Source organism: Sinocyclocheilus anshuiensis, unplaced genomic scaffold, assembly GCF_001515605.1.
Source record: "Sinocyclocheilus anshuiensis isolate Anshui unplaced genomic scaffold, SAMN03320099.WGS_v1.1 scaffold144, whole genome shotgun sequence".
NCBI lineage: Eukaryota > Metazoa > Chordata > Actinopteri > Cypriniformes > Cyprinidae > Sinocyclocheilus > Sinocyclocheilus anshuiensis.
In genome coordinates this window covers 1,087,151-1,111,446 of record NW_015555720.1, presented here as the reverse complement: position 1 = coordinate 1,111,446, position 24,296 = coordinate 1,087,151, and the positions used below count along the sequence as shown (strand labels likewise).

Genomic DNA, 24,296 nt, shown 5'->3' with positions numbered 1-24,296 from the left:
GTAAGAAAGTGGCTTTTGTTGGTTAAAGGGACTTTACACAAGACTGACACTATTCAAAGTGATATTGAGGACAGAGGAAAAACCCATTTTGATTAGAGCAGCGATTCCCAAACTGTTTTTTTTTTGTCAGCCAAACCCCTTTGACCTAAAATATTTACTTGAAATATATAGTAAGTTAATATATCAATAATTTAACAAAACATTTGCTTGTTCACAGTGCCCTGAGGTCAGTCACATGACGTAGAGGTAAACAAGTATCTTTTTATTAAGTGTCGTATTTGAATTGTTTTATATTAAAACAATATATTTCAGCTTTACATTTTTATGATTTAATTATTAGTTTTTCATCTCACCAACCCCCTGCAGTTTCCTTACATTTATTTCATTTATTTAAAATTATAGCATTATTTTAAATGCCTATTTTCACTGAATTGTGAAATTATCTTTGAGTTCCAAAATTGTGATATTTATAATATATATTTATAATATATTAAAGGGGTCATATGATGCTGCTAAAAAGACAGATCTTCTTTATGCACCAAGAGCTTGTAACACTCCAAAGAGAAAGGAACAATTTAAATTGCATCATATGACCCCTTTAAGACATATAAAAGGTTATATATCTTGTTATAAATGTATTGTTATTGCAAAGGTGAACTGGTTAAGGTAATGAAGTCTGTAGTTGGTTTTTATCAATACAAAATCATCAGTTTGAGATTTAACAGTGCAGTGACTTAAATGGAGTTGAAAGGTTCTTTGTGTTTCCGTTTGCCTGCTGGATTCAGCACTTATTCCGACCCATACTTGGCTGTCAAGTGCTGACTTTGATAAGAGTCAAGTGTAGCTTATAGAAAGCCTGTGTTTGACCCCACCATCAAATAAAAGAAAAAATGGTTGCCATAACCTGAGTGCTGCATTATACACTACAAAATACTGAAAGATAACTGCCTCTTGTACTATTTGCTTTTAGCTAACTAAACAAACCCTTAAAAGGTCGGTTCCACCGGTGTTTCGCTAGGAACAAAGGCAGAGCATTCAAAGGCAGCGCACAGATGGATGTCTTTTACCTTCATGATGCTCAACATCATATTCTTGTTGTGACAGTCTTTAAGAACAACATTAGCTAAGCTGAGACATTAAAGCAAACCTGTGTACCTACATCAAAATACTGATATACTGCCTCTTCCTCTGTATTCCTGCATGGGGCCATGTTATGTTTTTATTTGACAGGAGATTAACATAGATTTAAATATATATAAATTAATTTCATGTATAAAAATGAATGTCACTGAAGACTAAGTGTTAAATATAGATTATATATATTGAATTTAAATATATAATATTTGAAAATAGAAAAGTTATTTAAATTTGCAATATTACTATATTTGTAATCAAATAAATGCATTCTTGCATCCTTGACTTCTTTCAAAAACATTAAATAATCTTACCGACCCCAAATGTTTGCATATGAAATGTGCAGTTAATGGCTCTGATATTAGTATACATTTTACATTTGAAGTCAACATAAAGCAGTTTTACATATTTTTCTTTTACAATGTTGCATATTTCAGAGTGAAACTGTGTTTTAGGAAGTAAACAGGGTCTATTTAGATTTTTGTTGACTTTACATAGAAATAATGCAGGTTTGCGCTATAAGCAAAGGTTATAAGTTTGAAACATGGCAATGGCCTGCAGTGGCTCACTGTGATGTGGCTCCCTCCATTCCTGACTGGCTGGCATAAGGGGGTAATTGTGCTTCTGAGCTGCCTACCTGCAAAAAGAAAGGTCTTAGTAATAATCTTCTGTCAAACGCGTCCCACATATGAATGTAAAATGTCAGTGGCAAGCTTCTATAGTCTTTTAGCTCTGCATGAGATGATGTAATGCGCCGGCTGCAATGTATGACAAATGATATCGTCTGCATAACATCTGAATGGCTGATTATAGGAAAAAGGGCACAGAAATTGAGTGAACATGATTCTTTTCTTCTTTTTGATGTTTCTCAATGGGGTTAGATGGAGTGAAATGACCTGGAATCAAAACCCCCATGGCAACTAACTAACACCTCGGCTCAGCCTAAAAACTATACTGGCATTCCAGGAAATATGTGATGCATGTCAATGCAGGTCATTAATGATTATGTAACAATTTTCTTTTGTTTAACTCATGATGCCTTATGGAAGATTGTGTGATGCATGGGCTTTGTCATAAAGTGCCTTTTCTATTGGAAAACTGACAAGCTGTCAAAACTGACAATTTAAGGAATAGTTCACCCCAAAATAAAAATATTTGCTGAACATATGCTCACCCTTAGACCTTCCAAAATGTAGATGAGTTTGTTTCTTCATTGGAACAGATTTGGAGAAATTTAGCATTACATCAGGGATCTTCTGCAGTGAATGGGTGCCGTCAGAATGAGATTCCAAACAGCTGATAAAAACATCACAATATTCCACAAATAATCCACGCCACTTCAGTCCATCAATTAACATCTTGTGAAGCGAAAAACTCCATGTTTGTAAGAAACAAATCCATCAAGACAATTTTAACAAACTCATTGCTTCCAGTTAAAATACAAGTCCTCTATCCATAATATTGCTTCCTCCAGTGAAAAACGTTGTCTCATCTGAATCAGGAGAGAAATATGCAGAGATCAAGCACCATTATGCAGATTTTCACTTCACTAGACACTAATTGATGGACTCAGATGTAATGCCACATTTTGCAGAATCTGTGCAATTCATGAAACAAACCCATCTACATCATTTTTTGGTAAACTATAACTTTCATGTTGTTCCAAACCTGTGTGACTTGATAGTTTATGAATTGAAGTTGCTCTTTTCCATAAAGATTTAACACTCGTGGTTTCTGTATGCTTTTCACACAAAACTGTTATATGGCTATAAGACTTGAAATAAAGATTACAATGACTATTGTTATGATGCTTTTATGGTGCTTTTTGAATCTATATAGCCCTATACACCCCATTAATTTTCCATATGGAAAAGAACAGCACAGAAACCTGCAAAATTCTTTTGTGTTCCACAGAAGACATTTCTTGCTGGATGAAGGACCATCACCTTCAACTCAACCTTGCCAAGACAGAACTGCTTGTGGTTCCATCAAACCCATCGTTTCATCACAATTTCACCATGCAGTTAGGCACATCAACCATAACTCCTTCAAAAACAGCCAGAAACCTTGGAGTTATGATTGATGATCAGCTAACTTTCTCGGACCACATTGCTAAAACTGACCGGTCCTGCAGATTTGCTTTATTCAACATCAAGAAGATCAGGCCCTTTCTTTCGGAACATGCTTCACAACTCCTCTCTGTTCATCAATTTGCACTGGCTACCAATAGCTGCTTGCATAAAATTCAAGGCATTAATGTTTGCCTACAAAGCCACCACTGACTCTGAACCCCTTTACCTAAATTCATTACTTCAGACTTATGTGCCCTCTAGAAGCTTGTGTTCTGCAAGTGAACGGCGCTTTATTATGCCATCCCAAAGAGGCACAAAATCACTTTCACAGACTTTTACATTAAATGTTCACTCCTGGTGGAATGACCTGCCCAACTCAGTCCGAGCAGCATCTTCAAGAATCGGCTAAAAACACATCTCTTCCATCTTTATTTGACCCTCTAACTCTAGCACTCTCTATTCTAATTCTATTCTTAAAAAAAAAAAAACTTGCCCCTTTTAGACTTACACTCTATTCATTTACTAACTATTCTATTTCTTTTCTTTTTATTTATTATACAATTAACTAAAGCAAAAAAGGCCTCTAACACTAGCTTGCTCTATTCTTTTTCTGTTCTATCTGTTTTGTTTTTATTTATTATATAATTAAAAAAACCTTGCTACGTGTACTGCGTTAAGCTAATTGAGACTTGTTATAGCACTTGTGTATCATTGAACTTTTGTTGATTTTGATTGCTTCCATTGTCCTCATTTGTAAGTCGCTTTGGATAAAAGCATGTGCTAAATGACTAAATGTAAATGTAAATGTAGAAGAAAAGAAGTCACATGGGTTTGGAACGACATGAGGGTGAGTAAATGATGACAGATGATAAGAATTTCTGGCGAGAAATGCTGCTCTCTTGGATAAGTACAGTAGGTTCATCTTTCAGGGCTGCTATAATGGTACCTGGCAGTTTTGTTTCTTTAATGCATTAATTTAGCTCAGAAACGTCTGATTAGTCTTACGGTCTGATGCTAAATGCCATATTGAATATCCAAAAAAGCTCAACATCAGTAGAGGCGTTCTATGCTTCATTATCTCCCTCCTTCACAATCTCTCTCTTTCTTTGTTTCTGCCGTGCTCTTTTGATTTCCTCATTGTTTTTATTTCAAATACGTCCACGTCACCTCTTCAGAATTTCATTTTCATTCCTTCGCTCTCTGAAATGGAGGAAAGTGTTGAGAATGGGCTGAGAGCTTTTCCTTCTGCAATCAGCAAACCTCTCCTACCTCTGCCTGTTTCCACAACCCCAGTGCGGCAGCTGTCACTCACACACACAAAGAAAATGACAGCACTGCACTCATTACACACACACACACACACACACACACAATCAGGTATGCACAAGCACAGACCTACACACAGCCTTCCCCAGCAGGACAGAGCGCATAGCGGAAATAACCACAATTTTTCTTGGTTATTATTAGATACGATTATCTCTTTAAGTTGGAGAACGTTCCCATTTGAACATTTCAGTATTCTCAGCAAGCTTGACAAAGCCTGGGCATGTTGAACGCTGGGAATAGAGTTATTATGTTGTACCCAAGAACCACATTATTCCAATGAATCATTCAGATTCAGTTTGTGAAATGAATAAAACAATTTCTTAAAAAGATTCAGTGTTAAAACATATTCTCGTTTAAACATATTCCTGTTCAAGATATATTAATCAAAGAATCCTGAAAAACAAAATCATGGTTTCCATGAAAAAATGAAGCAGCACAACTGTTTTTAACATTCATAATAAAAATAAATGTTTCTTGAGCAGAAAATCAGCATATTATAATTATTTCTGAAGGATCATGAGGAATGATGCTGAAATGTCAGCTGTGCCATCACAGGATTAAATTACATTTGAAAATATATTCAAGTAGAAAACATAATAAATGCAGCCTTGGTGAGCAGAAGAGACTTAAAAAAAAAAAATTTGAAAATCATACAGATTTGGAACGACATGAGGATGAGTAAATGAGAATTTTCATTGGTGGATGAAATATTCCTTTAATATTGTGCAGCTGATGAATTTTCATGTCATGTCAGAACATACAAGAAATAATCTAGCCTAATTCAGGTCCTTCTGTTTGTTTATCACATAGTTCATTCTTTTTGAAATGCTGTTGTTGATGCTGTTCAGAACGCAAGAGGTGGACAGCCGGCGAGTTTGTATAAATTGTGTATTGTATTGGTGCAATGTATTTGCTCTTTATTGCGTGCAGCAGGGTGTGCATATTAAAGCAGTGTGTCAAAGGGACACTGGCGTTTCTGTGGAGCTCATTTTAATTTCAGATATGGAAATGGGACGATGTTGGCGCTCTGACAAATGCTTCTTTGCTGCTGGAGAGACGTGCTGAGTCCTGAATCCGTTTGTAATTCTCCACCAAATGATTCGGTTGGAAAACAAGAGAAGTGACAGTTACATACTGTTTTCATCTGCTTACAGTATTTGTTTGTGACACTTTGTGGACATCTCTGTCTGGTTTATTTAAAGCTGGGATTTTCTAACTTTTTAACAACAAGGATCCATTATATGATGATCCCCTTGTGTGGGACCCCCTTCACAAAATAACTGATAATTTATAAAAATTCATTTGTACTGTGCAAAATGAATACTTACTGTACATACATACATAATATACATAAATTCTTAAATAAATAGAAAGCTTATAAGGACAAACATTTTCTAAAATTAAATGACTGGCTTTTATTTGTCATTGTACTAAAACCAAAAATAAATAATTGAAATATCAAATATTATTTGGAGTATATTTACTTTGCAAATTAAAGGCACGTAAAATTAATAGTTTATCTTGTTTCTATGTCAGAATATAAGAGAAACATTTTCAGTTCAATTCAAATGTATTTGTATAGAACTTTTCATAATATTATGATTCAAATGAAACTTTGCAGAAAAATAGTATAATACAAGTTTATGTTCATTGCAAGGTTTTCAATTTATTTATTTTTAATTATTTCTGAAGGATCATGTGACACTGAAGACTGGAGTAATGATGCTGAAAATTCAGCTTTGCATCACAGGAATAATTTACATTTTAAAATATATTCAAATAGAAAACTTCTATTTCATTTAGAAATTAAGACTTCTTTAATTAAGAAAGTCACACAGATTTGGAACGACATGAGGATGAGTAAATGAGATTTTTCATTGGTGGATGAAATATTGAGAATGGGCTGAGAGCTTTTCCTTCTGCAATCAGCAAACCTCTCCTACCTCTGCCTGTTTCCACAACCCCAGTGCGGCAGCTGTCACTCACACACACAAAGAAAATGACAGCACTGCACTCATTACACACACACACACACACACACACACAATCAGGTATGCACAAGCACAGACCTACACACAGCCTTCCCCAGCAGGACAGAGCGCATAGCGGAAATAACCACAATTTTTCTTGGTTATTATTAGATACGATTATCTCTTTAAGTTGGAGAACGTTCCCATTTGAACATTTCAGTATTCTCAGCAAGCTTGACAAAGCCTGGGCATGTTGAACGCTGGGAATAGAGTTATTATGTTGTACCCAAGAACCACATTATTCCAATGAATCATTCAGATTCAGTTTGTGAAATGAATAAAACAATTTCTTAAAAAGATTCAGTGTTAAAACATATTCTCGTTTAAACATATTCCTGTTCAAGATATATTAATCAAAGAATCCTGAAAAACAAAATCATGGTTTCCATGAAAAAATGAAGCAGCACAACTGTTTTTAACATTCATAATAAAAATAAATGTTTCTTGAGCAGAAAATCAGCATATTATAATTATTTCTGAAGGATCATGTGACACTGAAGACTGGAGTAATGATGCTGAAAATTCAGCTTTGCATCACAGGAATAATTTACATTTTAAAATATATTCAAATAGAAAACTTCTATTTCATTTAGAAATTAAGACTTCTTTAATTAAGAAAGTCACACAGATTTGGAACGACATGAGGATGAGTAAATGAGATTTTTCATTGGTGGATGAAATATTCCTTTAATATTGTGCAGCTGATGAATTTTCATGTCATGTCAGAACATACAAGAAATAATCTAGCCTAATTCAGGTCCTTCTGTTTGTTTATCACATAGTTCATTCTTTTTGAAATGCTGTTGTTGATGCTGTTCAGAACGCAAGAGGTGGACAGCCGGCGAGTTTGTATAAATTGTGTATTGTATTGGTGCAATGTATTTGCTCTTTATTGCGTGCAGCAGGGTGTGCATATTAAAGCAGTGTGTCAAAGGGACACTGGCGTTTCTGTGGAGCTCATTTTAATTTCAGATATGGAAATGGGACGATGTTGGCGCTCTGACAAATGCTTCTCTGCTGCTGGAAAGACGTGCTGAGTCCTGAATCCGTTTGTAATTCTCCACCAAATGATTCGGTTGGAAAACAAGAGAAGTGACAGTTACATACTGTTTTCATCTGCTTACAGTATTTGTTTGTGACACTTTGTGGACATCTCTGTCTGGTTTATTTAAAGCTGGGATTTTCTAACTTTTTAACAACAAGGATCCATTATATGATGATCCCCTTGTGTGGGACCCCCTTCACAAAATAACTGATAATTTATAAAAATTCATTTGTACTGTGCAAAATGAATACTTACTGTACATACATACATAATATACATAAATTCTTAAATAAATAGAAAGCTTATAAGGACAAACATTCTCCCAAATTAAATGACTGGTTTTTATTTGTCATTGTACTAAAACCAAAAATAAATAATTGAAATATCAAATATTATTTGGAGTATATTTACTTTGCAAATTAAAGGCACGTAAAATTAATAGTTTATCTTGTTTCTATGTCAGAATATAAGAGAAACATTTTCAGTTCAATTCAAATGTATTTGTATAGAACTTTTCATAATATTATGATTCAAATGAAACTTTGCAGAAAAATAGTATAATACAAGTTTATGTTCATTGCAAGGTTTTCAATTTATTTATTTTTAAAGAAAACTATAAAAAATATTTTGTATTTTATTTAGAAACCTTCACTCGAATGTATTGCAAATATATAATTAATTATTTCTGTCTGTTTCATAGCTGACAAAATGTAATGAAGCTCTCAGTTTTGTTTTATTTCATTATCAAATGTTTCTCAAATGTTTACTTTAAAAAAATACCAGTGTAGACCACTACAATAAAATACAATATTTAGCTAACAACTAACTAACAAGCTAACAAAAAGCTTAGCTAACAATATTAGCAAAGTAGATAATTTAATAAGAGAAATAAATAAAAATTGAATCTACTTTGCTAATATATAATATTACTAGAAATTAAAGCTAAAACTGTATATGACATTAAAGTAAAATGGGAGATTGAGTTAGATAATTAAATAATGGAATTCTTAATGCAATCACCATTTTGGCAAGAATACGCTTGGAAAATTAACATATATTTTGTTACACCTGAAATATAAATATAACCAGTCATCTTTAGGATGTTGGAGAGACTGTCATGTATTTAAAGTACATTATACACACATTTTGGACCGAAGTACTTAAGTTAATAGAACAAATCTTTAGGGAACCAAATATGATAAATATGCTATAAGATGAATGTGGATAGCAGTTTTGGAGATATTTGATGAAAAATGTTCATATATATGATTCCAGGTACTGTATATCTGAGCACTTTTTTGATGCTAGAAGAGCAGAACACTTAAGATCCTCAATTTGCTCTCTCTTTATCTCATTTCTATAGGAGAAGCAATTGAGATATTAAAGAGATCTCATTTATGATTTTGCTTTTATGCAGGTTTTCATTTTGAAAGCTCTTCTACGGCTCATAACCATCTGAATAGTTGCACAGCAGAATGAAACAACGGTTTAGAGCCTTGAAATGCCTTATAACTGGCTTGTATTGCTTTTGTGACATAAAGCTTTTCCTCTTCATTATGGTCCCACTGACAGCAGACATAATGAAACTCAATGAGGAGATGATGATTCAATTACTCCAGTCTATGGTCCTTTATGAAGCCGCTAGTATGTACGCTATAGAAATCTTCTGCCTCCTGCATTTTGTTCCCCATTTCAGACAATAATACCACAGAAAGGACACGATCATTTGCATTCTGGTCAGCACAGACTCATGGGACAGCGGCAGAAGACTTGTGCTGGATGTCTGACAGTAAAAAGTGAGAACTCTAGAGAACTAGAGGATATCCTAAAAACCTTGATTAATACATCAGGAGAATTTAAATGTGATGTTTTTGTCATCTTTTTCACCATTGGCACAAACCATCTGTCCAGTCATTTTCCAGCAGAACCGGAGCTTCCGGCTGAAGCAGGGATTCTGGGAGATGTCTTGACTAATGGCTGCCGAAGGCTAAACAGTGTACACATGCAATGGGGTCACATCATTTTGCTATCACCCAGCCTGAGGCATGGCCAGTAACCCATCCACCAGTCCACAAAGTGTTACCGGTGCACATGCTGTATGCTTTTGAACATATGAAGGCTGTTAGCTTTGATAATCAACAGGATTCGATTAATAGAAACCTAAATAGCCAAAGCGATTCTAACATGGTCAGGCTGCTGAGAGATCGATACTGTTTGCCAAGCTGTTGTTTCAACAACAAGGACGATCTAATCTCTTTTACCCAATGCTAGCAATAAGGCTGAGTCAAACCGTATGGCATATCATAACTCTCTTGTATCTATAGCTACTTTCAAGACTTGTTCTCTTAGATTAAAGTGGCTCTCTGCTATAAATATACCTGGGTACTTTATGCATGTACAATGCCTCATGGATAACTATCTTGCAGAGTCATCAGTTTATTCTCATACACTCAAAGTACTGTCATTTATAGAATATAATGAATAAAAGAGCCATTTTGAAGTCTTAAAGTGTAAGCGTAAAGTCTTTTAATGCTAACTTAAAGGAAAAAATGAAATGAATAAAAGTTTACTCACCCTTATGCCAATTCAAACTTGTATGAATTACTTTCTACTGATAATGATTCTGATGATTATGATGATCAATCATTTAATGAAAGAATCAGAAAATTTAAAAGAAACTATTTTAAAAATATATACAGTATATATTTTTTGTTCACACAGTCAAAGTTGTTTTGGACCCCACTGACTTTCATTACAAGGACAAAAATGTTGAAAATGCAAAAAAAGTCTGAAGATGCACTGATACTTATCCATTTGAGGAATAATGAATCAGTTTTTCTTGTGTCACCGTGTCTCAAAGAGGACATCCGTCATGTGACTTTCATGGACAAGTGTGTGTGGTGCTAAAGCTGAAATGTTGACAGTCTCAGCGGGACGGATAAAAACCAGGTTACAGGCTGGACATAAAGTATCCCGCTCTTCATTATGTGCTCAAAAACTCCCTTGGGCTTGAGAACGTGAGCGTCATAATATTTTACTGACATTCCCCTGAAGTGGGACTTGAGGATGGGTGGAAATGAAATGGCTGTCAGACATGGGCACAGTGCTAGACAGTGAGTCCAAATGTATGATGTGCAGAGTATTACAGAAGTATTGTTGGTGTTTTATCACCATTTGCCTTTAATCCAAGAATCGATTCATACAACATTTAATCTTTTCGTCTTCAATTTAATGTTGTCTATAAAAACTAGTGCTGGGCAACTATAAAAATTTGTAATCACGATTAATCGCATGATTTTCTGCGATTAACCGCATTATGCACAACATTCAATAATTAATTCAAAAGTATTGTATTGCACACTTTTATTTTTAAAGTACTGCTATATGAACAAACGTACAACAACAAGTTACACTCAGAGTCCAGAGCCGCGATTATAACAGGCACCTTCCGAGTAGAGACCTGCACTCCTGCGAGACTACCGTGGGACCCAATGCAACAGAGTGCGGCGCGGGACAACACTTGATGGGCGAGTGCAGATGCGGGCAGGTAGAGACTCGTGTGTGAGCGGGATGCAGGAGAATAAAATGATTCGCGGGACTCCCGCAAAATAGAAATATATAAATATAAAATATCTAAAAAAGTATAAATTGTTATTCATCTATTGCACAAAAGCAACAAGAATAACTAATATAACATAAAATGATTAACATGTGCAAGCATAGGCAGTTTCTATTTATACCACGTGTTTGCAGCATTGAGCAATGTAGACAATCACAGATATCTGTTGATTTCAGGAACACAATGGCCAATCAAAGGTGTTTAAGTAAGAATCCACTCACCGCTCAAAAGTTATTGTGCAGTGCTGAAAATTGCGTGTTCACGAATCCTCTCATTATAACACGCGAAGTGTAGACATTATGGAAGATTTGTTGTGCATATATTCATATATTCATTGTGTTATAACAGAGCTTTATGAGATCGCGATGAACTGAGATGTCAGCTTTTTAGTGATAATAAAGGGAGCGCTGTCATATTCTGCCATACCAAACCATGCACGCAGCAGTCCATGCCTGCTTTTCTGTTAAAAATATCAGTGAACAGTGGTTTGTGAATGTTGATGCTTAGCCTAAATAATTTTATCGGGAGCGTTCATGTGAGCGCTGCAGCAGTCTTAGGCCCACCCCAAATGCTCTCATTGGTTGAGACGCATGATGACGTCTATACCAAACCAGTACTGATCAACTTCCCACCCCTCTTGTTGACCCATGGTTTGTATGTGTATTCAGAGCCAGTGAGCAGTGACTTTCAAAATAATGATTAAAAAAAACTGCGTTAATGGACGATAAAATAATTGTCGGCGTTAATTAATTAATGCATTAGCGCGATAATAACACGTTAGCTTGCCCATCCCTAATAAAAGCATATGTCAGTTGTTTCAGAGATGTTGGAAAAGTATTCTCATAGCTTCACAAAATTACCACTGTTGAACCACTGATGTCACATGGACTATTTTAATGATGTCCTTGCTACCTTTCTGGGCCTTGAACATGTCAGTTGCATTGCTGTCTATGCAGAGTCAGAAAGCTCTCGGATTCCATCAAAAATATCTTAATTTGTGTTCCAAAAATGAACAAGGGTCTTACATGTTAGGAACGACACAGCGGTGAATAATTAATGACAGAGTTTTAATTTTTGGGTGAACTATCCCTTTAAGGTTACAGACGCTCCTATTAAACTTGACTTCCATGATTTTCCCTTTTTGGGAGTCTGACACGTCCACTGTTTCACCCACGGCTTGTACTAAACACTGCTGACCACAACTTATACTACATTGATATACAACCTAGAGAGCATAGATAACATAAAAGGAAATTGCAACATTTGTTTTTCACTGTAGCCAGCAAAAATTATATTAACACCAATAATAATGAGTGTTCACATTATTTTGTCTAAACTCTGTATATATTTTCGTGCTGGATAAACCGTTGAAGAGCATGACTCTTTACTTTAAATTAAAACACATTCTGATTGTCTTTCATCCACATCTCTTTTATCTCTCTACTTACTTCCTTTCTCTCCTCACACAGTTCAGACACTCCTATTCTCTTCATCTTGTCCATCTTTATAGAGAGGCAGCAGTATGTGGTGTTGTAGTGGAGCTGGAGCACCGGGTCAATGACCACAGCTGTCAGTTTCCTGCAGCAGCAGGGAGATTCCATTAATGTGTTACTAATTGCTGTTAAGCGGCCTGATGTTTGGGGTGAATAGAGGCTGTCGATTCACTTGTGCTGGTATATAGGGACAACTCAATGCAGGCCAATACCCGTCCCACAACAGGACACAACATCACCTTATCCATCCATCCATCCATCCATCCATCTCTCTGTCGATCTATTCTATCTATCAATGTATCATTCAACTATTCCATCTATTGTTCTATATATCTGACTCTGGTTTTCATAATATTGCCAAGCTGTGGATGGTTCTTTTAACCTGCAGGTATCTTTTCTTACTCGTAAGCACTTTGAATTATCATTGTGTATGAGATATGCTATATAAATAAACTTGCCTTGCCTTACTTTAAAACAAAGATCTTAGGTGACCTATAAGTCATCAGGTCCAGTCTGTATGAAAATTGCCATCAAACACACACACACACAAACACACACACACACACCATCCCGACAAAGATTACCCCTGTCTTCCGAACAGACAGTCAAGCTTGAAGGTCATTCCGGCCACCATTACTGATATATATAAATACTTACAGCAAAGAAAGAGTGTTTGAAAGAAAAGAAAATGGTATTTGTTATCTAGCTCTTAATGCTCTTAATGAGCTGCTCTGCTGCCCACTCTCGTGACCTCCAGTGGAAACAGATGGATCTGATGCCCTCGGTCAACTCCGTCTCTGTGGCTGTGGGTTGTCCGAAGGATACATCAATGCAGTTAGTGCCCACTCTTTCTCTCTGGTGTGGCTGGAAGCTTCCCAACTTTACTGTCTGGATGCTAAAGGGCTGGTTTGCATGAGAGTCCCTAGATGACTTCCCTTTCTATTAGATCGTTTACCCTATTTTTTGATCAGGAATCCAAACTTTGCAAGTTCATTGTTATTGATCTTAAACATTAATAAAAATGAAACATCTATTACTTACCCTGCACTGTTTGTTTCTGGGCGTGAATGTGTATTCAGAAATCATGCAGCATATTGTAGAAGTGTACTGTTAGATCAAGTGATATGCTAATATATTAATTATTTATAATAATATAATATAATATAATAGGTAACAACTCACTATTAACTAGTTGCTTATTTGCATGCCTATTATTAAAATATTGGCTGTTTATTAGTACTTGTAAAGCACATATTCTGCATGACCTTATTCTATAACACAAATCCTACCCAATACCTGAACTTAACAGCTACCTTACTAAGCAAAATAAGCAGCAAATTAGGAGTTTATTGAGGCAAAAGTCATAGTTAATGGTTTGTTAATAGTTAATATTTTAATTGGACCTTAAAATAAAGTGTGACAATATAATATAATATAATATAATATATACATTTTTATTTTATTTTACCCTCTAACATTAGTGTTCTCTGTTCTTTTTCTATTCTATTTACTACATAATATATAACCTATGTTTGATTACTACTATTGTCCTCGTTTGGAAGCATCTGCAGCTAAATTACTAAATGTAAATGTACAAAATTTTGTAAATGTACAAAAACATGCTGCTTAATAATTGCAAACTGGTATTTGTTATCATATTATTTTAATGTGTTATCTTAATCATAAACGCACTGATTTGTAGCACAAATAGTTTTACCGTTTACTGCACTTTGTCGTTCCACTAGTTATTTAAGTGGCTAATGAATCAAAATTCTCACACAAAAGAAGCTTATTTCCTTGTTGCTAAATAAAGTGGATATATTAAGTCATATAAACCGAGGACACAATAGGTCAACATTCATAGGCATTGAATTACTGTATGAAATGCTCAGTTTGTGCGTTCTCAGATTTAAAGACAAGTAGCCTATAACATGATTCATAGGCCTGTTCTGAAGTGTTTACTGCATCATACATGCAGTATTGCAAAGCAGTGTTTTGCTCTCATTCTTACTGACTTGCTAAAGTGGAGTGAAATGACAAGTTACTGTGGAGGTGAGCATACTGAGGCTGTAATATTTAATGGCTTGTCAGATTTATTATCTTGCCAGCTATTGTAATATCCTGCTGTCTCTCCTCATGAGCTGCAATGGCAGCACATCCTGTCAAGCGTCTTTCTCCAGAGCCACAGAAGTGTACTCTGAGCTACCTGTCACAAAGTCGGAGCTTTCCATTCTGTATTTTATCACTGTGCTTGTCAATGTTTCAATGAAAAGTGACATTTTTTCTTACTTAAAACATTTACTAGGAATATCAGAATAATGTGTTTTTGGACATCTGCTGTGGTAATTAGATGAATATATTCTGGTATATGATTATGTGAGTAAAGTTACCACAGTAGGCTATTACCATTACTGCACTGTTTTGTAAGGGAAGGCTGAATGATTTAGTGGTGTATTAATATGTAGCCGACTGTATCGCGGTTCCTAATGACTGTTTGTTCTCTAACTTGCCAGCTTTGCAAATAAGGCATTAAGCTAGTGCGCCACAGTTTCATTTACATCCTCCTGAAAAATCGATCTCTGGGCTAATGCTGCCTGGGTAATTAAAGGGATGGCGCTCATAAACGCCCTCTGGATACGAGTTATAAAAATCAACTTTCAATACTGATCATAAGTTACAGTCCCCATGACAGTTTTCCTCAGATGTCCTTTGAATTTCTTGCAGTTAACTGTGTTACGTCCATTTATCAAATGCCATGCGAAAGTGTTCAGACTGATCAATGCACTTTTTCTCCTCAATTACAAAGACTGTATTCATTTTTTTCTGTGCTGTTTTCATATCTAAGCACTCAACTGCAAAATTCATTTTAATGTGGCATTTGAAAGCCAAACAAATGCAAAGTATAATGCTGAAATAATTAACATTAAATTTTAAAAATTGAGGTGAAATATCCTTTGATAGAAACATAAAAGAGTTTTTGAAGAGTTTGAGTAACTCCTGTGTTATTTGTCTTTGTAGTTTGACATGCAGCGGATAACACTGGAGGAGCTGAAACACATCCTTTTTCATGCCTTCCGGGACCACCTGACGATGAAGGACATCGAGAACATCATCATCAATGAGGAGGAGAGCTTGAACGAGAACTCGGGGAACTGTCAAACAGAGTTTGAGGGAGGTGAGTGTAAACATTGCTACATTGTGTGTGTGTGTGTCAGTGGAGTTTTTCCTTGGTGTTTGTGAAAACTTACATGTACAAAAGACAACATTGTCAAAACCCATAAAAAGTTTTCCATTTTTAGTTTAAAAAGGTGTTGTATAAATAGCCCCTTAGAGTGGGCTAGTTGTGATGTCACCATGTAGGGAAGGCTAAGCTCATGAATATTAATTAGCCCTAGATAATCACCTTGACTGTCCAGTCACGCAACATGAATTCTAATACATCAAGTCCTTAAGAAAGTCAGTACAAAATGCATTATGATATCAAGATAATTTCAAATAAATGGAGTAACAAATGAGGTATTCTACTACAATATTCATGATTTTAGTTCATATTTATGATAATCAACATGACATGAGTTTTTTTCTCGTAAAAAATGCAGATGGTGGCCCGTGTGAAAATATAGTTCACTTTTAAAAAAAGAGTAGCCAACTTATTAGAGCAAACACTTAATTGCATGTTAATTGCAGTTCAATTAAAATCTATTAGAATTTAAAATTAGGGAGTGCTTTTTTTGGCTCATATAAGTACACTGTATAAATGATATTATCAGTAAGCAATGGCAACTTATGTTTTTACATTACTGTATCTCATCAAAATAAGTTGAGCAGTTTTAACTTTTTTTTTTTAGTTATATGAAATTCAACTTGATTTTTTAAAAGTCGGTTTAATATAATTTCAGTTGAAATTACTTGTACAACCAATTTAATTATACTTAAAAATTTAAAACAGAAACTGAATTACATTTTTTAAATTCTGAAATACTGTAGGTGGAAATATTTCACAGTGTATGACTTAATCTTTGTGTTTAATATCTTAATTACTTCAATTGGTTAAAGTGCACTACTGAATGTAATGACAAGCATTTATGGTCATTTCTACTGTACTGAAACTGGTTTTTCATGTATTTTAAATATATTTGTAATAATGAATTAGCAATTTAATGCATTTAAAATCAAGTGAGGTATTCTACAATATTTATGATTTTAGTCATTATTTATGACAAACATGCGAGTAAACAAATAAACATGACAGACGTAAGAACTGTATGTAATGAAAAATAAGTATATTAAATAGAAAAGCACATGAGATGCATCAAGTAACTCATTTCAACTTTTTTTCCTCTTTTGGATTAAAAGCTAAAAGTAATTCTGATCAGCCAAACCCTTCAAACTCAAATGTAAGCATCTAACTTTAAAAGCAGTGTTTGTAGTGGTGTGTAGGTGCTTCTCTAGAGTTCGTTATAGGCTTCTCTGCTTCAGTCTGTTTGTTTTACCTAATATGGGTTGATGTTGATGTTTCATGCATGATAATACTGCTGTTACTGCACCTCTATAGGCTCATCTCAACACAACAATCCTCATGGTAATACACAGGAGGGTTAATGCTCTTTTACAGTAGGCTATGTGATATTCACAGCCTATTGACGTCAGGTGCAATTTTTAGAGGCTTATTTGGTTATTAAAATCAGAGGAGTGAATTAAAGATGCTAGTTTGGTTTTTGAGTGGGCAGCTCATCTCCAGATACACGAGTGGGTGTTGTCACGCCATCTACAGGGTCACCAGCTCAATGTAGCATATGCTGCACTACATTATGAGATCCCCTGAAACAAACTCATAAACATCTTATGAAACCGAGTCTTGAAATTATGATGCAAATACACTATATTCAGCCTATTTGACACTTTGAGTACCACAGAATTTTTTTTTCCACTTAAAAGATTTTAAACCTAATAAATGAATAGTACTTTTAACAACTGTATTTATACAGTAGGGGGCGCTATTACACATATGTGACCCTGGACCGCAAAACCAGTCATAAGGGTCATTTTTTTTAAGGGTCAGATTTATATATCTTCTGGAAGCTGAATAAATAAGCTTTCCATTGATGTATGGTTTGTTAGGATAGGACAATATTTGGCCGAGATACAACTATTTGAAAATCTGGAATCTGAGGGTGCAAAAAAATCAAAATACTGAGAAAATCGCCTTTAAAGTTGTCCAAATGAAGTTCTTAGCAATGCATATTACTGATCAAAAATTACGTTTTGATATATTTATGGGAAGGAAATTTACAAAATATCTTCATTGAACATGATCTTTACTTAGTATCCTAATGATTTTTGGCATAAAAGAAAATTTTATAATTTTGACCATATTGGCTGTTGTTACAAATATACCCCAGCGACTTAAGACTTTTTTTTTTGGTCCAGGGTCACATATTCTGTTTGCTTCTTGAACTTAACAGATTTTGAGAAATTTAGCATTACATCACTCCTCACCAATGGATCCTCTGCAGTGAATGGGTGCCGTCAAAATAAGAGTCCAAACATCTGATAAAAGCATCACAATAATACACAAGTAATCCACACCACTCCAGTCCACCAGTTAATGTCTTGTGAAGTAAAAAAACAAATTCATCATTAAGCCGTTTTTAACTTCAAACCATTGCCTCTCGCTTAAATATTTTTCTGTGAAAAAGTCATTTCGTCTGAATCAGGAGAGAAATATGCACAGACCAAGCACTGTTTATAAGTGAAAACAGTGCAAAACAGCAAACAAGTTCTTATCAAGTAGTTCTGTTACCAGATGATAAATAAGCCAATGGCTGAATTCCAGTGGTGTATTGTAACGAAGTAATAATACTTCGTTACAGTGGTAAATATACGGCCCTCAGACAGAACAGGCAGGTTATCGATGAGTGACAGAGCAGAATAAGGACGGAGCAAAGTGTGGATGCACTGTCCTTGAAGGACGTTCGACTCGAAATTTTGCTTAGCCTATAATTTTAAATGAAAGATGTCGTATTTATTTATTTTTCTCTGTGACACTTTTCCTACTGTGTTAACAGAAAAATGTCAAACGAATTTAGTATTTTGACAAGACAATAAAAATAGCTAATAGGCTATTTTTGTACAACCTACTTTTTTTTTTCTCTCTCTCTGCAACACTTTTCCCCTATTGTGTTGTCAATGTTAAACGAATTGTATCCTGACAAGACGAATAAAAATAAGAAAAAAAAATTTTGTACAACATTTTTATTTTCTCTGACACTTTTTTTCCAACTGTGTTGCATAAAATATTAAACAAATTTTGTGTCTTAAGATAATTCATATTAATGCATGTGGAGTCTGGGGTGTGCGATACACAGCATCGTCTGCGATAATATGGTAAGTGTTGTTGTAATGATGACATTATCAAGTAACGTCTAGGTTTCTAGGTAATCACCAAATCACACACAGAGTGCACGCATGTTGATTTATTAATCTATTAAAACTCAAATTTCCAGGTCATTTTATACAAGTTCAGTAATGCAATAAGTGACTTACATTTTAGACATACTATTGCTTGTTTTTGCTCAATTTCGCTAACGAAAATAGTTCCAAACAAAGATCACACTCCACTGTCTGGAGCAACTCTGAGCAATGGATGGTGTTTACTTATTGAATGAATCGCTTTTTGAACGAATCGGTTGAATAAATGATTCAGTGATTTACTCATTAACACAGTCAAATGCTTTGTTTCTGAATTAAAATGCATCCATGTCCCCTCTGAGATACATTAAACTGTGTAAATACATCTAAATGCCACTTCAGATGTAGATTCCAGAAATGTTTTCATGTTGGAATGAAAGACACTGTGTACCAGATGAAGTGCTTCTTATTCTTACCCAAAAAATACAAAATGCAATAAATATCACATACTTTAAGATTTTTACTCAAGTAATATTCTAAACGGTTACTTCAACTTCTACCAAAGTCATTTTCTGGTAAGATATCTGTACTTTTACTTGAGTGTGGCTTTCAGGTACTTTATACACCACTGCTGAATTCAGAATAGAATACTAGCAATCTATTGTTTCTGCCATATAATTATTAATCCCTATAAATCTTTATAATATCAACCACAATTTAAATTTTAAATCAGTACACATGCAGCAATAGGCATTAGAAAGCTACTTTGTGCACTTAGTGAATGATTTCAGTGTATGAATGTTCAGTATGTATGGACCACGCTAGCACAGTGTTAGCATTGCAGGGGTCAAGCACATCCCTTATGCCAACGGCGTAAGTCTCTGTCCTACCAGCAGTAACAGATGTCCACAGCGCTAAAGCAACCCTCATCCACACCTTCTGTTGAGCCCTCTGTGTCTTTATGAATCATTCATGGTGGCACCTGGGCCGAGCTTAGGTGTTGTCAACAGACCACACACTGAGATGCGTGTTAATGAATCTAGAGACACAAGCAAAGCTAACTAAAACTCTTGAACTAAAACTAGCCAAACAACTGCCATTGAGATGAATGGGAATGGGGATTTAGCATTTCATTTGGTGATGCTAGCAGAAAAGAAAATGCAAAAAGTAAAAGCAAAAAGTGCAACTTTACAGCAGTATAAAATGCCGTCATGCTTGTGTACTTTTTGTACTGAGGGTTTTTAAAGTTCGAAAAGTCCTTTAGCATACGAGTACTTAATATACTTTAAAAGATTTAAACTAAGTGTAAACTGAATGTAATGTTGTCGAACACTAAATTCCATAATTGCAATTAAATGAAATGAGAGAATACACAGATATATTAGTTTAAATTTAAAGTGTCTTAGTTTATATTTATATTAAATGTAATTAGCTTTTTGACTCACTTAAGTAGGACTTAAGGATCTTTATAAGTAATCTCATAATTACTTATATGGTCTTTGTAATATGGTTAAAGTGTAATGACAAATGTACTGACAAGCATTTATTTTAAACTGAAGTATAGTTTATTGCAATTACATTTGTAAAGATGAAGTTGCAGTTTAGTACATTCAAAATTAATCAACTTTAAATGTAATAACAAACAACATACTACTGTTAAAATAATATCATCATATGTTATAATCAAATAATTGTACTTCTTTAAAGCATGACTAAAGATCATTTTAAAAAATGATTTAAAATGGACATTTAATTTACATTACTACAAATTGCACTTTTTTAAAAGTACTAAAGTGTTTTAAATGTATGTTAAAAGTACTTAAGTGTGTCAAAAAAATCAAATGAATAGAAAATAAAAATGTACACTCTTTAGGCACACTTAATTGGCCTTTTATTTAATAATTTTCAATATTATCTGCAAGTACAGTTTTTTAAAAATATACTTTTGAAGGATTTAAAATGGACATTTAAATTACATTCCTACAAATTGCACTTTTTAAAAAGTACTTAAGTATATACTTAAGTGTATGTATATATATATATATATATATATATATAATCTTGCTACGTGTACTGCGTTAAGCTAACAGACTTGTCATAGCATTTGCATTTTATTGCTCTTTTGTTGGTTTTGATTGCTTCTATTGTCATAATTTTTAAGTCGCTTTGGATAAAAGCATCTGCTAAATGACTAAATGTAAATGTGTATTAAATGTATGTTAAAAGTACTTAAGTGTGTCAAGAAATAAAATAAAAATGTACACTCTTTAGGTACACTTAACTGGCCTTTTATTTCATAATATTCTATATTATCTGCAAGTACAGTTTTTTACAAATATACTTTTGAAGTAAACTACACATGCACTTTCAATACAGTTATGCGCACTTCTTTTTCACAAGAGGGTTGCAGTGCTGTTGAGACCTTTTGAAGTTCAAAACATGCTGAGCTCCCTGCGAGACATTTTATCTTGACTTTTCTCTGCTGCCATTTGCAAAGGCGAGAGTGGGGCAAAAACGAAAGTTCTCCTTAGCAACACACACTCACGCAGAAGAGTCGCTACATTCGCTCATTATCGCGATTCCTCTCTGCCGTAACCAGGCCAGGGATTGGCTGCAGGGGGCGGGACTTGCTGACTAGCGCTCTGTGCCAGAAGAAAGACTGGAGCGGAAAATGATATCACGGGGTGAGGCTGGCACACAATCTGTCTCGCTGTGTGTTCCCAGAAGCTCCTAATAACTGGTTCTATTCTCGGCCCAGACCCCACTGTCACCCCAGACGCTCGTGAGCCGAGCCGCCACAAGTGCTCAGGTGAACCTCGAGCCCTGGTCAAAACACCTCCACCTCGCAGCTGCGTGAAAAACGCTGCTTTATTTAGATGGGTCAGATTGGCAGATGAAAGGCGGTCGGCTAGAATGCAAATCGACACCTACGCATTCAGACACTAATGCGATATATGCTAATCGCTGGCTTGTTTTCCTCAGACTAAATCGCTGTTTTTGTGTCATTGCAGTTCATCCCAAAAAGAAGAATCGGCAGACGTGTGTGCGCAAGAGCCTGATATGCGCGTTCGCCATGGCCTTCATCATCAGCGTCATGCTCATCGCAGCCAATCAGATGCTGCGCAACGGCATGGAGTAGCGACACCACTGTGAGCGGGGCGGAGCCTGCATGTGCATGTCTGTGGATGAAGTTGTCGAAACTCAAGAAACAAAACCAAACACCTCATTACTGAAAAGAGGAGCTTTTTATTCTTTTTTTATTTGTATTCTCCCGTTACTTCTCCACGCGGACCAAGCGACACAGGAAGTGTAGAGGCGAGCCAAGCCAGCATGTTACATGGGGCCTCATCTCTCAGGCAGGGACTTTAAAGGGCTGACTTTCTGCTTTTCGTGCCACCTCTGTTCCCTAATGCAATAACACGCAGGAGTTCATAAACCGTCGCCGTCTCCTCCGTGGCTTCAGATATTTCAGCAGGGATTCGCTGATGAGCTTCTGCTGGGTTCGGGCCTGCTGTCGATGTAGGAAGGCAAAAGTAATTGGCAACTCATTACACCTTTGTGGAGGGAGAAGTTACAGCATCCACTCCGGAGACTATTTATGTCTGCTCTTGCCAGAGTGCTTTTCTGGCTCAGGGGATGGTGGGAGGCCGGGGAAGGAGCGCTCGTTGTCGTCCATAATTAAATCCATAGTCGTCAGCTCCAAAAATCCATGAGCCTGACTCATAGTTTTCATCATTTCGAATGTGCTCTGCTATTCGATTGTGCAATCTTCCTGTGTCTAATGCTTTTCCTGAAGTGGTTTGTAATGAGCACGCCCACACAAAATGTTGAAACACAACGGAAAGTTGTGCAGATTTCCACAAAATTAGAACTGCTGTCATTCATAAGTTCTATTTCCATGTTTGTTCCGACAGTTGTTTTGTTCAAACTGGTACAGCATGGCGAAACAGGTTTAATTCCGAGGAAATGGATGTATATCTTGAAAGCATTTTAGGTTGCTTTGGGTAAAATTATCTACCATATAGAGTCCTGCAGTCTTGACGTCAAAACCCAGAAGACTAATTCGCCATGGGTTCCCTCAAAATTTCCTGTGGGTTTTTATAATGGGTTTTTTCAATTTATGAGTAAAACAAGATCTGTGGTTAATTTAAATTGATGATACTTGGACATTTTGATCTACAACATAAATTATACACATCCATAATGAAAACATGATTTTGAAGCAGTTATTTAAAAAAACAACATGTTTGTAATAAGTAACTACAGAGTAACTACATAGTAATTACATACAAATAATGTTTAGGGTGTGGGTGTGTGCAGTTCATGTTGAACAACAAAACTCCAAGTTTCAGCAAGTTTCGGTTACCACAGACCTTATTTTACTCATTAATTGAAAAACCCCATGAAAAAAAAAAACAACAGTGAAACCTGTGGCGAATTAGTCTTCTATGTTTTGACATCACAGCTGCAGCACTTTATTCAATTATGTTGTTTATATGTGTTTGCAATGACATCTACATTATGTAAACACATTGGTGTACATTTAATTTTTCGTAATTTTTCTTAAGCAGTATTGCTGTAAATTTTCCAATGAAAATATCTTAAAGAGCAGGTCATATGGTATTTTAAAGTGTCCTAATATTCAGAGAGGATTCCTTGAGCAAGTTAGCGAGTGCTACCATTGACAAAGCACCTTTACATAAAACAATAATATAGTGCTACAATCCGTTCTTATAATAATTACATAAAATACAAAAACACTTGCGAAATCGTGCAAGAATCGTGCCCACAGCTAAAGTTTAGCTGCTAAACTGTGAACACTTATGAAGAACGACAGACAAAAGACGCTCTGTGTCTTAACTTTTAATCAGAATGCAGAACAGCTGTATCACAGGCGCAGCAGCTTAACTAACTCGCTCGTCTCTCCCGCTTTAACCCTATAACTGCTGGTGCAGCAAAATAAACAGCAATTTCACAATGATTATAAAGTCTGTGCGCTACACTGCATTCTTTATTATTAAGCAAAGTAATTAGAACAACGTCAGTCTACATTAATCGCACATTCTTAGGAAATAGTGGGTTCACAGAGAATTATCAGAACTACTTCAGTAAGACAGTAATATCGTGCTTTACCTGGAAACCTAAAGCTGCACTAGGTATACATCA

The 24,296-nt window shown here is 35.4% G+C and overlaps 1 protein-coding gene across 2 annotated transcripts in view; it reads left to right on the top strand.

Moving 5' to 3' along the window:
- LOC107672359 (calcium-binding protein 8-like) overlaps positions 1-23,624 on the top strand; it is a 58,413-nt gene extending 34,789 nt beyond the window's left edge. For both annotated transcript variants that reach the window (XM_016465519.1, XM_016465518.1), the window contains exons 5-6: positions 15,738-15,894; positions 22,142-23,624. In XM_016465519.1, the coding sequence (XP_016321005.1) occupies positions 15,738-15,894; positions 22,142-22,269 (285 nt within the window). In that variant the 3' untranslated portion in view covers positions 22,270-23,624. The remainder of the gene's footprint in view (positions 1-15,737; positions 15,895-22,141) is intronic.
- The last annotated feature ends 672 nt before the right edge of the window (positions 23,625-24,296 follow it).